The following is an 18,306-nucleotide window of genomic DNA, read 5'->3' as shown; positions in this document are numbered from 1 at the left end:
GGCTGGATATAGTTTATAATATAATTTGAGCAAACAGTGTTTTTAACTTACAATAGAAACCATATTCCAAATGACAAAAAATAGAACTTCAATACCTGATAATCATGAAGAATTGTGTCTATCCCAGAAGCTAAAGCAGCATTAACGCGACCTTGAGAAATAAAATAGTTGTCTTCAACAAATTTAGCCAGGGATGAGTAATATACTGCGAGTGATATGCATTTCAATGAAAATTCCTTATTCACAGGATCTGCAAACCGATACAAAATTGTATATGTGTGCATATGTAAATTTATAATTATGCGAATGTATTTGTAAATAATTAAAATTTTGGGTGTGTGATTAACAAGAGAGTCAATGGCGGAATACTGAGTACCCCATCGGTAATAACATAAGGTAAATTGGTAATAACAGTTCGAGGGGGCTGAAATGACTTCACTGTTGGCAGCCCCTGGGGGAAAGAGGAAAAACTATTATACTTAAGAAATGCTTCTCAAACAAGAGTTTAGATTATAAGAAATTGTATATTTAAAAAATACACTCCAATGAGTGAGACATCTAAACATTTTCAAGAATAACGATGTCTACAGCCACAATAATACTAAGTTGGTAGTCGCTTTTCAACCATTGTTAAAAAATTACCTGTAAAAAAGATGCATTCAAACAGCATACCTGCATTAGCGTTAATTGAGATTGTTCTTTCGGTGCTTCCAACAGGTAAATTATGAGCTACAATGAAGTCTGTTTGTCCTCCAAGGAACGCAGTTAATAAAGGTTCAATCATGGAATTTTCTGTGCATTGATTATCTACTTCTAAAAATACAAATGATAATAAAATATATGTTTTGTATTTAATTACAAAATTGAATTAAAACAATGAGTGATGAAAGTGTAATCTAAAAATTTCAAGTTCTCAATTAGCATGATGACATGATTGACTGATTTTATCTTTAAACACAAGAATGAAGGGGGCAAACAAAAGAAAAACTCTAAAGTCACGTAAATGTGTCATGTTTGAAAGGTGGCAATCTACATAAGAATTCCAGGACTAAAAAGTAATCGTGACCATTAACAACAATTAATATTAAAAGAATGGTGAATAGAAAAAAAATGCTCTTTTAGTACTGAACACAATTCTGGTAGAGTCGGAAACACTACACTCACTCAAAAAACTGAGCAAAGAAGTTGAAAAATTTAAAACAACACTCAAAAAAGTTCAAAAGAACCAAAGAAATTAGTTCAAAAATAAATATAAAAATGATTTGTTCAAACCTTCATCACTTTGCCTTCGCCCTTCAAATTCTGATACAAAATCTAAATTCAAAAAGGGACGTTCCGCTCTCCATTCTGTAAGTTCAATTCCATACTCCCCAGAGAATTTTTTTTTCTTCTTGGCCTCTTCCATTGCTTTTTCCAACCTCGTACATAGCTAGAAATCATCACAACAACAAAAAGAAGTAAACTTACACCTTATGCTAAGGTTGATGGTATTGTAACAAACATTAAGTAATTTAAAACTTCTAATTTAAGTTAATTGATCTTTTTTTTTCTTTTTTTTTTTTTTTTTTTTAAATAACGTCCCCTGGAAAAATCAGTTCTAAAGAAAAGAAAATTAGTTATTAAGAATTAGAAATCTAATATAATACTGGCTGACTTTCCTGATGGCCATGGCCAAAATATTATTCTAATGAGGGATTGCGGTGGATGAATGGTAATGGCATCGACACGTATTTGCCATAATAGTGGTCCTGAATTCAAATACAGACACAGACCATGGCTTTTTAATTGGGAATAGTATGACAAAAGTATTGGAAAGTGGTTTGACCTACCCCCCAATCCATGATATCCAACGGGTAATTGGGCAGTAAACCCTTCCGTCTGAAAGGAATTTCTTTACTTTTGAGACCTTGCGGCCAAGCGGTTAAAGTGTCCAATTCATATGTGCTATGATAGCGTTTCCGTAAGTAGTCAAAGAAAGTGCAGTAAGGAGCATACATCCACATCAACTGGAAGCACTTTGCATCGCAGTTACCACCGGATATGAAATAAGAGAGGAATTCTTGGGGCGATTTGGGAAAATAATACATGGATCAGGTTGTAAAGGAGACAGTACTTTAACGAGTCCAGGATAAGGATTGAAGGATTATGATTGTTCTCCAGGTCTGTCATGTAGATTCCTCCTTTTTAGAAAAGTAAGTGGGACATCAAGACAAGTTCAGCAGTAAAAAACATGTTTAAATACAGGCATGCAAAATAAATACCTGGGGGATTTCTGCTGATGTTATACCTGACATACTCGAAAAAGATTTTTTTTATTCGTATTCAGCCTGAAAACATCAATATTTTTTTATAAATAATAACGTAAACCATGCAATTTCACATGCTCCATGTTCAGTTAGGCTAAAGAACAATTTATTAGTGTCAATAGTACACAAATTATTTAAAATTATAGGATCATTTAGAAATAAAGAATCATGATTGTTAATGAGATGAAACAATAATTGAAACTGTACCAATTGTAATAATTATCTTTGACTTTTAAGATTTTGTCTTTAATGTATTAAATTAAACTGAACAGTGAATTTAAATTGAACAGTTGAATGTCAATTGTGCTTAAGGCTGACACTAGGCTATAAAACATTCGGCAATTAAACTATTTTCATTGTTCCATCCACAAATTTTGCACAATTTAAAATTAAAAAGAAAGTTTCAAGTTCATCACGCAAAATCATTTAAAATACCAAAGTTAATTAGAAAATTACACATAATACACTCAGAGATTTAAAAAAATGGACACTTGTATTTTGTTGTTTATTTCAAACTAACTGTTTATTGTAAATGTAAACCAAATTAAATGAGAAAAGAAATTCATGAGTTTTAATAAAAATTATTTAAGTATGATGCTTTAAAAGAAAATTCACCAAAACACTGAAAAATCATTTAGTGATACATCAAATTTAACTAACAATTTATTACCTGATTTTGCTCTTAATAATGCTTATTACCTCATCTGGGCCATAAGTCTCCTATGCATCGAGTATAATACAGGACTGAATTTTGTCTTATGAAATAGAATACCATACTTCAACAAAAGCGGTCTGAAGCTATTCAACGCTCGTTCGAGATGGCGAACGATGTCTAACCCATCTCTTTATCATGTCCCACAACTGTCCTACAGGATTCTTGTCAGAAGAACGTACTGGCCAATGCATTGCACTAATCCCTACAACCTCCAAGTAATGGATGATGATTCGACCTTCATGCATTAATACGATGTTGTCCCAAGTAAATGGAGCTAATGGGACATAGATTACATAAAACTTCTTCAATGTACTTTAGCGCAGTCGAAGATTCATTCTGCATGATAATCAGTTTGGTACACACATAGACATTGATTCCACTCCATACCATAATCAACTACCTTTAAAAAGGATGGCACAAGAAGTGAAGCATTCTCCACGTCTTCTCCCCAGTCATATGATTGCCACAAACCAAACCGGAGCTCATCTCAATACTCATCTTTCTACTCTATGCCTTTCCAATAGTAGAGAACCCGATGCGGGATGTCTAGAGATTTAGACTATTCCCACGAAGCCTAATGACTGTCTTAGAGCTCACCCTTTACATTACGAACCATCTGGAGTTGACTACATATCAATGAAGTCTTTAAAAGATGGTTCCGTAGTGTGGTAAAAACAATAAAATAATTGTCCCTAGCTGACTTACATTCCTGTCAACCACTTCTTTTTCTTACTTTCAAGACTTGTGGCGCTAACCCACTGTATTCCATCATGCATCATAGAGTTTGACACACCCAGGACATGGGCTACTTAATGGACAAATATGACCGTCGTAGCTCAGAGCATCAGCCTGGGCGAGAGGAAAATTAATTAATAATTAAGTGTGGTGTTTAGTGACCATTAGTTAATAATTATTTGGAGATCGTGAGATGTGGTCTGGTGTGACGTAGAATTAGAAAAACATTTTCTTTATCATGCGACGTTTTGATCTTTATCAACATCATATTCAGGGCCTGGGATTTATAAACATTGTTTAGATTTTACAAATACATGTAGGATGTGATAAAAGTGAATTTATACAATGCTCAAAATTTTAGACACATCTACACAGAAAACAAACACTTCGAGTGAGTACAAATACTTTGATTGAGTCTAAAATTTCTAGCATTATATAAATTTGTATTTGTAAAATTTAAACAATGTTTATAAATCCCAGGCCCTGAAGATTATCTCAATAAATATCGAAACATTGGTATGATAAAGAAAATGTTTTTCTAAAATCTACGTCACACCAGACAGCATCTCACGATCTCCGAATAGTCATTAATTTTTTACTCAAATTTGTTTTTTCAACAACGAAAACCAATTAATTCACTCGACAACTTGGCTCTGGAAAGGATGAAATTGAACTGATTGACTTTATTTTTAATCTAAAGAGTGTAAAAAGGATTAATAACACTCTAAGGTAAACAAATTATTGTTGCTGTGTTTACGTTTTAAATCAACTATTAATATTTATAGATCTAGGTATTAGGGAAAATAAATAATAAATACAAATGTCGTTTTTTTTTTACTTAGAGTGTATTATTTTTGCTAATAATGACAACTTACCCTGTGAAGACTAGGTGGATAAATAGAAATACCCTGTTTTGCCCCTTTTCTGAACATTAGTTTAAAACTTTATTACAGCTTGCATTGGTTTTGGGTAATAAGATAGAAAACAAAATTTTAAATTGTCAACCTAAACGAATGATAAGGGTTGGTGTGTCCCGCCTAAACATCGAATCGTTTTATCAAACAAAATTTCCTATGACGTCACGACACATTTAATTGGTTAAATAAAGCTTGGATGAATGATAAATTAGAATAAAAATTATAATCAACGGACAAATGTACACGTGATGGTCTATTTAAATTCAGATTTTAAATGTTTAGCAGATAGCATTGGATTATAGAATGCAAAGGGCAACTGTATAACAATCAACATTAACAATCCAACATCATCATATCTTTTAGCAGTCTTAAATCTACCCAATCTTTCCAAAAAGATAGTTCCTACTCACAGTAAGTTGTTGTCAACGATCCGAACCCCGAGCCTACTGTTCATAATCAAATTGAAGGAGCTTTACAACCTTATGAGCTGTAAGCTCGGGGTCCGGATCATTGAAAATGACTTACTGCGAGTAGGAACTATCTTTTTGGAAAGATTGAACAACAGACTCACTCCACCATTTATTTTTTCTATTAAATCTACCCTATCCTTCCCTCACTCCGTATTTAAATACGAAGATCTTGGTATTCACTTCGACCAATCTTTCTTCTTTAATCTAGACAATACAGCGAACAAATTATTATTATTCATGTCGCTACTCTTAAGATTTTAATCCCTCCACTTCCACCCTCGTCTATACTTCCCTTGTCCATTGGATTACTGCTCCTTAATCTGGTCCCAAACTATAAACCTATATTAAATTATTAGAACAAATTCCTTATCCTGTTATGATGTTCCCATTGACATCTTGGAGCAGCAACTAAGTTTAATTTCGCCTCAATCTTGACATACTACACTTGAGGCTCAATTCTTGTAAAAACTTCTTGACAACAAGATTCACTCCCCTGAGTTTTTTTCAAATAATAAATTTCAACATCCCCATTAGCCAAACCCAATCCTGCTTACTCTTTTACGCTCCTTCAACTACCACAACTACCTGTCCGTTCTTGTATCAATAGACTGACTTGGAAACAAAATGAATAATAATATCTACTTCTTTAACAACTGTCTTGTTCAGTTCAGAAATTATTTAAAACCTATCCTCTAGTCACTCACTACCTTTCCTTACATTCCAGTCATTATATATCATACAGGGTGTTCTGTTACTCGTGTTACAAACTTTGCCAGTAGATTTTACATTCAAAATGGAACCAAAAAGTCCTAATTAACTATGGTTCGAATCTCAGCAGTTTCGAAGTTATTCCACTTTTTCTGATTTTTTTAGATTTCCCGACCTGGCTTCAAATAAACAATGATCACTCTAACATTAAAGAAGTTTGGAAAACTTTGTTGATAACATTGAAAACTACGTTAAATTTCCAATAAGATGTGATAAATACTAAATTTGTAAACATTGGTGAAATAAGCGTTTAGTAGCCAGAACTTTGAAAAATATATTTTTTTTTCAAAGTTGAAAAACTTACTATGGTGATTCTGAACTATTTCCAAACCAAGAGACCAGCAAATTTCAGAAAATGTACTCCATTTAATATTCTTTTTAGTGGTGTAATTTCTTTTTGAATTACTTTTTTTCAAAGATGAAGAAATTGATGGAGGAACAGAAAAACCCGCGGCTAACGGATTGATAAGGTGGAAAAAAAACCTTAAAAGTAATTTTGAATGGTTTTTAAACTTTTTAAAATTTGGGTTCGAAACTGAAATAGTGGAAGTGTTTACTTATTTACCAACACGACTGCAACTTTCATTAAAGGATTATTGTATTATTATTCTCCGGAATAAAAGTTTTGATTCAAAACGTTTTTAGTTATGTATGTGATATCTTGTTAAAACTATGGCTACTTTATCTAGTGAAGAATACGCTGATATTCCTTATGTATGGGTTTTGCATGTTTAATGCGAAGGCAGCGTGTCGAAAATACATTGCGGAGGGTGAAAAGCATTTCGAATCAAAATTCCCATGCTGTGGGAACTCCCCGACTTTTAATTTTCCTTCCTGCCCCTACTCCGGTAGAGAAACTTATATAAAAAGGGATGATTTGGAAATCAAAAGTCAGTCTAGTTCAAGGGCTAGAATAGCCTAGTTCAGGGGCTCAAACCACTCAGTCTAGTTCAGAGGCTTGAAAAGACTAGAGAAGGGCTCAAACCAGTCAGCCAGCACCAAGGGTAGACAGCAGACTCTTTCTGGGACTCAGCCAGCAAGAGCCAAGAAGGTCCAGCCATTGCGACAAGTCAAATAGAGTCAACTGTCGAGGACCAAGGAGGCTGCAGGAAGAAGATCCTGGAGGCAAAGGGATGATTTGGAAGCTCGTACTGGTGAGCATCATTTGGAGTAAGGCCTTTTGCAAATAAGCTCATCCCAGATTTGGAGTTGTGGCTGCTGTCTTGGTAGATTAATTAAGATTTTGTATGATTGGATTCATTTACAAATGGAAACCTGTTAAAATAAACGTTGAACGTTCTCTCTGATTTCTTAAATTCTTAAACCTCACGTTTCCCTACCTTATTCTTACAAGCTTGGGGTTCATCTTCCATCCCTTATAAGCAGCAAAGCGCTTACGCCTACTCTTTTATTGCTTAGAAGAAAGCAAGCAAATAGAAATATTCAGTCGTAGCGTGGTGGTCGCCTTGCTTGCTACAGATCGATTTCCGCTTTTTCATTATTTTTACTGTTTTATACATTGTAAATTGTATTTCTACAATGTAAGTAATAAGTAAGGAGCACCAACAGCCAGGGTTACTCGCAGCATTAGCCTTGAACCCACCTTCCCAACATAGCAGCCTTGGGTATTGGCCAACTGTTGCATTCGGCTACCTGCTGCACTAGTCCTTTTAACCAATGCAGTCAACTGACTCACGGCCCTAGACTTCAGCAAACGGTACTCTCTGTTATGGACCACTACCAAACAGCACAGACACATGGTCCTGGCCTCGATTCATTGTTTCAACACTACAAAACAACACCAGCCCTTGTCAGGGCCACCAAAAACTCCGTCACTAAACGCATCCTCTTTTTCTTTCCTCTTGAGAATTCTAATTATTTTTGTGGTCCCTTGGTGATTTTTATCAGATACATTTAATCAACATAAACATTTTTGACTATATGGTAATCCAGTCTAAATGAGCAGCAAATTTAAAGTTGACCAAACTTTGTTTATAGTTGGCAAGAACTGAAATTTTAGGGCCACGTATCATTAGTTCATAATGAATTTCATTTCATAAATGTATCATTATGAACATAAATCTATCACATTAATTTGCTAAGTGGTCATAATTGACCACATTAATTCTTCCAATTAATTATTCTTTTTATCTAAGGTTTTTGGTTGAGATTAAAAATTAAAATATAAATCTATAACCTATAATTTTATACATAAATAATGTACATATGTATGCTTGTTTACATGTTTATTTCATCATATGCATTTATTAACTAACAATCTTCATCGTCCGATGATATGATGATGGTCTCAATTTCATCCGAATGAAAAACGTTGAAACCAGAATTTGAATTTGATCCCTGTAACAGATATAAGGTTTAAATTAATTTTTAAACATATTTGTAAAAGTAACAAAATAACAATCCAATGTTTTATTATCTAATGAAGAATAAAATTAGTAAGATTTCAATAATTTTAAAGAAATGAGATGGTTAGTTTTAAGGAAATAGATACAGGTGCAAGGTTAAATGAAGCAGTTGTTTTTCTAAGAAAAAATGCAATTGATGACATCTGAACTGTTCAATGTCTTTTTTGTTCTCTCTTTGTTTATGTCTTTATTTCATAATATTTAAAACCGTCTATCAGCCTTCAATATTTTAATTTCAATTAAAAAATGATCAGGGATACGGGCTAATTGGAATAAAAACATTCAGCTCCTTCATTTAGCATACAGAATATTGAACCTTCATCCGAACTTTGAAACANAAATATTTCTTTTTATGAGAGTTTGCAACAGTAGAGGTCATATGAACCCTCGAGGGGCCGGTGTTTGAGGAAAAAAGCCCATTTGTAAGTATGTCAAGTGTTTGAATGCAGGACCGCTAAACCCAGGACTTTTAGCTTACATTGATGAGTGCCGTTGTCAATGCCTAAACCGTTGTGGCCACCAACACCCCTAGAATATCTCTTATTTTTTTTTATTATTTGGTTTATAGAATAAACCAGTTGATCTTGTTCCCCATTGTGAATAAATATTCAAAACCAAAGGTTTCACACTTATGATTTGTTTAATCTTAGTTTTAAAGTTTTCACAAAGGAACTAAAGGTTTTCTTTTTAATTGGCCTTTTCCCTATCGTGTTTTAATATAAAATTTAAAATAAATACTTTATACAGTTAAAAAAACAGTTACAGTTAAACAATATAAAGAATGACATTCTGTTTACACAAGCATTCATAAAGAATGTTTTTTCCCTGATAAACTTAAATTTCCCATTACATGCTTTAAGATTGTATCAAACATGATTTAGCAAACAAGCTCACACTAAGTAGTTATAAAACATGCCTAGAAATACCAAGTACCAAACCAAAGCTGAATATTGATTTCAAGTCACCAATAAAGAACAACAACCAATGATATAAAATATTAATACCAATCAGAATTATGTTAATAATGCTTATTATGTTAACCCAGTACAAGAACCACAATCCTGAATTCCTTGATATTTTTAATTAACTACACAAGAAAAATTGTGATAAAAATTATTGTTATTAAGCAGAAAATATCAAACTGCCACGATATTTGCCAAAAACAAAAATGACCTCAAAATATAATCCAAGGCATCTGAGGCAGGTAAATAAAAATCCTTAAATTTTTTGGGCCTTTTAGTAATTCCTTAGACAACCTGTACTAGAAAAAAAAAGATTAATTAAAATTAAAAAAAAACTGAACCAATGTAAAACCACATTGTAAGTTCTAAAAAGAAAGCCATGTTCATAATATACACAGATACTACACATAAGTGGACACCCCGACTCTAGGGATATAGGAAAATTATTAGGTGGAAGTTTATTTTTAATAGATACTAATTTTCTCATGGATTAGTATAACTGCGACCTTTTTTCTGAAAGATTTTTCCACACTGATCTTAATCGCGTTCACAATCCAAAACACGACTGAGAACGTCATAAGCATTTGAGAGGGTTGTGCAGGGTGTGAGAATTCCCAAAACATTGTATGTAAGGAAAAATCTGAGCCGTCATGGTTCATTAAATTCTGAATTTACTTTTTGCTGTACCAGTCCATTTATTAAAAATACCTTTCTTAATAAAGTATAGGGAAAATAAAATTGTCCTGTTATTGGAAGGTTCCGTTCTGTGAAATCCGACTGTAATGATATATTTACATAAAAGCTAGTCATAAAAAATGACAAAACTTCCAATTTAATGAAATAAAAATAATATAACTGGAGGGAAGGGGGGAAAAAATAGGTTGAAATCTGTGGCACCAAGTTACAGCAAGCAATCGCAAGGAACTGAACAGTAGTTATGCTACACTTGTAAGACATTACATCAAATAAGGATTATAGCAGTCTACACCATGAATCTACTTGATATTGTTTCTAAAACAAGTATAAGCTGTATCTTGTTGGGGAAAAAAGTGCAATATCAAGTGGGCCTGCATCCAACATACTTACAAAAAAAGTTTTTTTTTTTAAACACCAACACCCTGAGGGTAGATATGACCTCTGATGTTCCAAACCCTTGTTTAAAAAAACAAGTTCTGTAGTATGAATCACAAGTATAAATTATGAATGAATTTATGTGTTTTAATAGCTGCTAATAATTTATTCTCTAACCAAATTATTTTACACATGGTAATATTATATTATTCAGCCCTCCCCATTGTATAATTTAATAAGATAACTACCATGTTAAATCTTTGGTGCAGAAACAGGTACTTTTGTCGCTCGAAATGTGCGCGGAAGTCCTCATCATCATCATCATCATCCCTAGAGAAAATAATCAGTTAGTACAAATATTTATTAAGTGAACAAGAATACTTATAATTTATATAATTCTACAACTAATGCAATTTTGTACACCTTTTTTTTTATGAAAGTATTTGTAAGATTTTAATTAATATACAGTGAAACTCCTCTACAATGAACATGCAAAAAACAAATGTTTTTGTCCATTATTGAGGGGTGCCCCCTAAGCTCAGAAGGGGTTTAATGTTTTTTTTTTGTTTTTTTGTTAACACGATAAATGTTATACATAATAAATAATATGTTATATATTTCATTGAATCTTATACTCTTTTATATAAACCAATAAAAACATATACATTTACATTTTAAACAAATAAATTAAAAAGTAAATCTTAGCCCAATTCATGTTAACAACAGAGGAGCTGTTTGTTTTTTGTTTTTTAGGATTTTTGGGTCCTCCATGAAAGAGAGAAGCTTTAAAAAAGGCAAAAAAATGGAAAGGAAAGTACCGCAGAATATCCTAACAGCTATCCATGAAGTTTAAACAAAACTGTTTTTATTATTTCTCAGTAAAATATTACATGACATACCTAGTAGCCTGCCTTCTAGAAACGTTTTTGACAAGAGCCTATTTTAACAAAAAGGGGATTAAAAATGTGTAGAAATCATCTTTTTTGCCGAGGCCAAAATTATCCATCAAGAGAGGTGATTGCTATAGAGGGATTTCACTGTACTATATAAACACAAACTTAAGAAATTGTATCTAACTACAACTACAAACTGCTAATACTGATAATTATTAAAGTAATGGTTACAGAATTGGAAGCATTTAAAAATAATAATTATTATTATTAAAGTTATAAACTCACGTTCTGTCAGACAAAAAATCTCTCCGGAGCTTTAGTTTGTAATTTTGTCCATTCCCTTCCTTTGTAAATAAATAAATGTTAAGAATAAAGTAATAAAAATTAAAAAAATATATCTTATCAAACTTAAGATTAGCAAATGAGGCTGCGAGGTTGACACATGGACATTTTTTGGGTCGAAACCCATTTATGTGTCCGGCATAGTTTACGCCAGTGCAAACATTTTTATTTAACATTTCAGGAAGTGTTCTGTAATTTGGTATAAGCAGTTTTTTCAAACCCAAGAGGAATGGATTCGAGCGAGAAAGAGATGTCACTTTTTTGGTCAGTTGCTTTCAAACAGCAAGTTTTCACAAATGTACCATCTTCTGCTCTAAGATTTTGAAAGAATATATATAGAAAAAGGCAAACTAATTTTGATGAAGTGCAGAGAAGCCTCAGTGAAAATGGTGCATTCGTATGTATTGGCGGCTTGAGAGCAACTGACAAAGTGAGAGTAGAAAGTTCGTGCATACTGATGACGAGAACAATGCTAAAAAGTGATGTCTCTTTGTCCCTCCAGTCCGTTCTTCTTGTATTTACAAACTCCCTGCTTATACCGAATTTGCTTAAAGCATGCTTCCAAAGAAAAGGAAGAAAAAAGACCTTAAATTATCTAATGTTATATTATAGATAAAACCAATACCCAGGGTGGGTGATCTCGAGGCCTGCTGGTAATTTATAGTAAATATTACCGGTGGACTGCAAGAGGTGAAAGCTCAACTCTGACATGTATGTATATACATCCATGAGCAGAAATGAGCTTATAAAAATTTAGGTCAAATTTTGTTTAACTACAAGAGTAATAATTAATGACAATGTCCTCATAACAAAGAACTTAAGGTTTGCCTTAAAAATAAGACAAAACTTCAGGATCAAATAAGCCTCATAATTTTATCTACAGTATTGAATAAAAACATCTATCATACTTACTACAGAATCAATAGAATCCTCTTCAGACGTATGCGAACTGCTACTTAAGCTTACTTTAGTCTGCAATTTACATAAATAAAAATCCCTTTTAAAATTTAATAAAAATTTAAATAAAAATCATTATTTAATAATACATAATTTATAAAGTATATAACAGGGTTATAATTCATGTTTTAAAAAATCCATTCAAATTTGTAGTATAGCTGGGTCATTTTAGATCTTTTTGTTCGGCTTGCATCTTCACTAAAACACTACTGAAAGAATGATAAAAGTCGAAATGCACCTGGACAGAGCAAAACGGTAAGGATAGGCAGACCAGAATGCCCAGAGACTGGACCAAAACGTGTCAAAATTTTATCACAACCATTGACCGTTCCTCTTACAACAAAATGCTATTAAAAAAAACTTACATCCTGTGACTCTGTTGATACTGAGATTACTTCTTCGCTTTCTTCATCACTTTCTTCATCGCTTTCTTCCCCATCATCAGATCCCTGAAAATAAAACTGTTATGCCAATATCTTAAATAGTTCATTACCTAAAACTGGACGTGTCTGGTTTAGAAAGAAGTCACATTATATCTATCTTTAAAAATTAATTTCTAATAGTATGACTAAATAATTTAATTATACATTATGCAGTATTGCAGCAAAAATGAAATGTTGGTGTATTTTTTATATTTCTTTCATTTCAAAATGTATTATGTAACATTATGATACATATTTATAAATTTCTCTCCCAACTTTAAATAATCATTAGCAAGCTCCCGAGGCAATCTCCGCTTTATTTATTTAATGGGATTATTGAGATGGATTATGTTGGACATGGATTGGGCTAATAGGTTGGGGCGAGTAAAGAGATTTTGGTAGGGAATAATTGATTTACAAAGGATATTTTGAGGTCATTACGGAGACAGTGGGGAGTGCTATCATTCTGAGGACTTTGAATTGGAATGATTAAATTCATTGGATATTGGTAGGTGTATGATACTATAAAAATCCCTTTTGTGAGTACATTTGAAAACAAAAGTTAAGCAAAATATTTCTTACCGAAAATGTTTTGAGTGTTAAAGAAATATTACTACTACTGACTAACTACTACACTAACATTACCCAATTATAACTTAAATATGTCGAATCAAGTGTTTTAAAAACATTTTGTTAACCCAATGCAAAAAGGAATTTTATTGTGTTCATTCAACAAAATAGGTAGCTTTTTTTCTGCCATAATTAACCATAATAAAAATTTAATTACTTAAACTTCAAAAGTTACTTGTTTACTAAACTTGAAATTTTGGTCAAATGGTTAGCATGCTAGGAGTTCTGGGTTTGAATCTGTCACATCCCGTTGGAATTTTACTTATTAATAACTTGTCTAGCTTTTTTTCCGTCAAATTAACACTTTTCCTCTCCAATATGAAAATTAATTTCAATTAAAATACAGATTATATAAATTTAAATATAAAAATAAAGAATTATTCTTTTAATCTGATTTTTAATCTAAAATACTTGGGCTTTATATAAATGTGACAATTAGTTTAAATTTTAAAACTATGTAAAATTAAACATATAATGCAGGATTATTCTTTTAATCTGAATTGTTTTAACATAAAATAATTTGGCTTTTATATAAATTTCAAGAAAATTAATTTAAAATGAAATTTAAAAATACATAAAATTAAGTATAAAAATAAGGAAAATCTTTTGCAAATATAATTAATAAATTCAATTTAGCCCATTTAATAAAACACGTAAGAACATTCATAACATAATTTTGAAATTAATTTCAAATTAATTTTCATTCATGTTATTCATTTCTGTTATGGTCATTTTATAAGAGCCCATTATTAAATTTATCTATATAAAGGATTATTCTTTTAATCTGAATTTTTTAACATAAAAAAATTGGACACTTATATAAATGATTATACGAAAATTCATTTAAAGTTAAATTTGTAAATTATGTAAAATTAAATATAAAAAGAAAGGATTCTTCTTTTAAACTAACTGAATTTTTTAAATATAAAATAATTGGGCTCTTGTATAAATGACTATAAGAAAATTAATTACAATTAGAATTTAAAATCATGTGAAATTGAATATATAAAAATAATGGATTCTTCTTTCTTCTTCTACCCAATTATTTTGTATTTAATATTTTCAAATGCAGGAATTATACTCTTTACCTGCTCCAATTTCATACTTTGTCCTACGTTTTTTCTAAACGTTTTAAATGAAAGAACGAATGAATGAAAAATTCTAAATTTATAAAGAAAAAGCATTAATTTGTCAGAAAAAAATTTATAGATAATGTAGGCTGTTTTTGCAAATGTAATCCACAACTTTGTTGACAGAATGGAACAACAAATAACAAATACTGTGAATCATTGAGAAAGAAGAGAAAATTTTACGAGACAATAAAACAGGAACTTCTTCGTCAGAATATCTAGATTATGGTTTAACTACAAACTCCTCCCGGTGCACCTGCAATGAATTGGGATCAAGAAATCATCAGACACTCCAATTTCACAATTTTGGAGTGCCTCGCCTAAGGCACAGTGGTCTAGAAAAGTTCCCGAACCCCACAAATCTGCAGTGAATACTCGCACCAACGAATAACGAAATTCCGCAGACTATTTATAACTTTATTACAGTCAATCAGATGGCAGTATGAATAAAATAATTAGAGAATGGATGAATATGTTTATGTTTAAAGAAATTCTACATCTAACATGCGTGTTGTTTCACTCATATCTGTTTACTAATTATATACTATTTATTAGTATTGAATAAAAACTTACTGAACTGTTATCTTCGTTTTTTGATAATTCATGATGCAGTGATTTCGAATCTGAACCACATGGGCTGCATGAGTCATCTGCAAAAATGCGATATAGCTTTTCTTTTTACACCATTTGATATGCTGTGTCTGAGTCTGAATTAATATATGGGCTGTGTAAGATATCTGAACCAAAGACAAATAACTTTGCTGTGTCTCTGAGTCCTAATCATGTGTGCTGTGTGAGGCTTGTGAAGTAAAGTGAAATAGTTTATCTTTTGTCTCACCTTGATCTTGCAGGTTCTCTGAATCCGAACCACATGGGCTGAATGAGAAATTTGATGTAAACTTAAATAGACTTGTCTTTTTATCATTTTGATCACACTGGGTCTCTGGATCAGATTCCCACGGGCTGTACGAAAGTTTGCCTGCAAAGTGAAAAAGATTTACTTTTTCTACACTATGAATTTGCTGGGTCAGTAAATCTGAATCGCATGGACTGTTTGAGATATCTGAATTAATGCGAAATATGTTTTGATCTTTCACACCTTGATCATGCTGTTCCTCCGGCTCTGGATCACGTGGGCTGTATGAGACATCTGAATTAATGCCAAGTAGCTTTTGTTTTTTGACACATAGATTATTTGGCATATCGGAGTCAGAATCACACGGGCTGTATGGCAGTTTTGAAGTGAAATTAAATATATTTTCTTTTTTTACACTTCGTTCATGTTGTGTTTCCGAATCTGAAAATTTTTCTTCTTTCACACTTTGATGGTGCTGTGTCTCAGAGTCACCTACGCTATTTGAAACGTCTGAATTAATGTGAAGTAGCTTTTGTTTTTTCACACAGTGATTATTTGGCATATCTGAATCAGAATCACATGGGCTGTATGCCAGTTTTGAAGTGAAATTAAATATACTTTCTTTTTTAACACTTTGACCATGTGTTTCCGAATCTGAAATATTTTCTTCTTTCACACTTTGATGGTGCTGTGTCTCCGAATCAGAGTCAAATGGGCTATTTGAAACGTCTGAATTAATGTGAAGTAGCTTTTGTTTTTTCACACGGTGATTATTTGGCGAAACTGAATCGGAATCACTTGGGCTGTACGACAGTTGCTTTTCTTCTTCTACACTTTGATGGTGTTGTGTCTCTGTTTCCGAATCGTGTGGGCTAGTTGAGACATCTGAATTCTTGTGAAATACCTTTTGTTTTTTCATACATTGATTATTTGGTATTTTCAAGTTGGAATAACATGGAAATTTTGATATAATCTGAAATAACTTTATGTTAATAATACTTATACAATAAATACATAAATATGGGCAATAGATAAATATGAGTGACTATGACTAGATGATTGACCAATCGAGTTAATTATCAGCCAGCGTCATGGGTTCAATTCCCAACATTGACATTGAAATTTCTTTCCTTTCTGATGCCTATCTACAGCACCTATAGTTGGATGTTAAGCCTATGTTTTAGACTCATGAACACAAGTAAAATTTCAATTGGAATATGGATCAACAATTTACCATCTTCCATGATTGATGTGTTATAAAATAATTGACAACATTCCACTAGATTGGAGCTCAGTTATATAAAAACAGAACATTCGCTGTGGAAACACAAGCAGCAACTAAAAACTTACTTTACCTAACAATTACAAAAATTAACAACAAACTCTAATTCAAGGTCATCAATACCACTGACCAATTAAAAAATACAAATAATAAAACACACACCATACAATCACCAAATAAACAAAGGAAAAACTATACCACAGAAACAAGCATTCAAAGGCCAAAATAACATAAATTTGGGCAAACATTGCACTGAAGACTATGTGAAATTAATGGAATCTTTTCTAAAATGTAAGAAAACTGAGTCTTATAGTTTTCCTAATGTTGCTAATGGGGAAAATTGATATGATAGAAAAATTTCGTACATAGTAAGGAGGAATATGAATAGACAACACAAAAAATACACCAAACTGCCACTGAAAATGGTAAAAAGTGTCTGACAGACAAATAACAGGATGATCAGAGATTATTAAGTTACAGGTGAGGTGCATTGCTTCATAGACCACCACAAAATATGGCTGAACTTCCCACTCGGAAATGGGATTTTGACTGCTTATTAGAAGGTCCTGCGTATAGATAAATTATTAGGTGCATTAAGTGAAAGAAAATGAATTTAATATGAACAAATGTACATATGAACACCGAACACTGTTTCTCTTTCTCATGGATTTTTATGACTTGGACCTTTTCTCTGATAGACCTTTTTAAACGCAACTGAAAACTGACTGGGAGGCTGTGTTTGGCTATGCTTTAGAGCCATGCATTATGGTTTACATTTTTTAATAAATTTTTATTGGGAAGGATTCCCAATAATCCAAACATTTAAAGCAGTTTTCAATTTTGTATTATTAACGGGCTACCAAAAATTCATTAAAAATTTTTGTATTGAACTGGTTTTGAATCAATTTGTGTAGCTAACCAATTTTGTTGGACAAAGTTGAAAAACAAAGCAATATTCTGATTTCTTAGGTAGAAAAAAAGTGAAGTGAAAATAAATCTATAGAAGAAAAAAACGAAAAAAGAGAAAGGAAGAGAGAAAGAAACAGCCTAGATGGTGAACATTAGATTGAGTCGCTTTTAATCAAAACTGGTATGCTAATAAAAATGCTATGCTAGTTTCAATAGTACTTAACGCAAACTGTATACTAACCTGATCCATTGCCCCTGAAAAAAAAAAAATTAATTATTATTTCTCATGCGACAATAGAATCAAAAACACATTGACATTAGCATTTATTAATTGTGAAAATAAAATAATCGGTCTAAATATATTTTTATTAGTAGTGTGTACAACCATCATGGCCGGCTTATATTCACTGTTGGGTCTGTGAAGATGGTGAGAATGCCAAAGGAAAATTTGTTTGCATAATTTAGAAATTCTCACAATCACCCCTGAGATAAGGGACTTATGGTACGGGGAGAGG

General features: G+C 32.1%; 2 protein-coding genes across 5 annotated transcripts in view; both read right to left on the bottom strand.

Annotated features, from left to right (window-relative positions):
- Positions 1-4,767, bottom strand: part of LOC106672003 (gamma-tubulin complex component 2-like) — a 30,560-nt gene extending 25,793 nt beyond the window's left edge. For both annotated transcript variants that reach the window (XM_014403049.1, XM_014403057.1), the window contains exons 1-5: positions 4,632-4,767; positions 2,262-2,327; positions 1,273-1,429; positions 673-813; positions 96-250 (exon numbers count right to left, since the gene is read on the bottom strand). In XM_014403049.1, the coding sequence (XP_014258535.1) occupies positions 96-250; positions 673-813; positions 1,273-1,429; positions 2,262-2,294 (486 nt within the window). In that variant the 5' untranslated portion in view covers positions 2,295-2,327; positions 4,632-4,767. The remainder of the gene's footprint in view (positions 1-95; positions 251-672; positions 814-1,272; positions 1,430-2,261; positions 2,328-4,631) is intronic.
- A 3,373-nt stretch (positions 4,768-8,140) lies between these two features.
- On the bottom strand, positions 8,141-18,048 carry LOC106672022 (clumping factor A-like). Of its 3 annotated transcripts, none has more exons than XM_024228430.1 (9): positions 18,033-18,048; positions 15,844-16,573; positions 15,583-15,723; positions 15,318-15,394; positions 12,928-13,011; positions 12,518-12,577; positions 11,549-11,607; positions 10,619-10,700; positions 8,141-8,269 (listed from the first exon to the last, which is right to left on the bottom strand). In XM_024228430.1, the coding sequence occupies exons 1-9, from the start codon at positions 18,039-18,041 to the stop codon at positions 8,183-8,185; spliced, it is 1,329 nt and encodes a 442-aa protein (XP_024084198.1). In that variant the 5' UTR covers positions 18,042-18,048; the 3' UTR covers positions 8,141-8,182. The 3 variants fall into 3 exon arrangements, with proteins under 3 accessions (XP_024084198.1, XP_024084200.1, XP_024084199.1); XM_024228432.1 differs by having other exon boundaries at positions 15,844-16,504; XM_024228431.1 differs by lacking the exon at positions 18,033-18,048 and having other exon boundaries at positions 15,844-18,026.
- Between the last annotated feature and the right edge of the window lie 258 nt (positions 18,049-18,306).

Source organism: Cimex lectularius, unplaced genomic scaffold (genome assembly GCF_000648675.2).
Source record: "Cimex lectularius strain Harlan isolate CLEC.00 unplaced genomic scaffold, Clec_2.1 scaffold218, whole genome shotgun sequence".
Taxonomy (NCBI): Eukaryota; Metazoa; Arthropoda; class Insecta; order Hemiptera; family Cimicidae; genus Cimex; species Cimex lectularius.
This window is presented reverse-complemented; position numbering and strand designations above follow the sequence as displayed.

What these genes read in the sequence shown, in the direction of transcription:
- LOC106672022 (XM_024228430.1), bottom strand. An exon ending in AGAGAACCTGCAAGATCAAG is followed by an intron (nt 15,395 to 15,582) that starts GTGAGACAAAAG and finishes GCATTTTTGCAG; the next exon opens with ATGACTCATGCAGCCCATGT. An exon ending in AAAACGAAGATAACAGTTCA is followed by an intron (nt 13,012 to 15,317) that starts GTAAGTTTTTAT and finishes TTTTATTTTCAG; the next exon opens with GGATCTGATGATGGGGAAGA.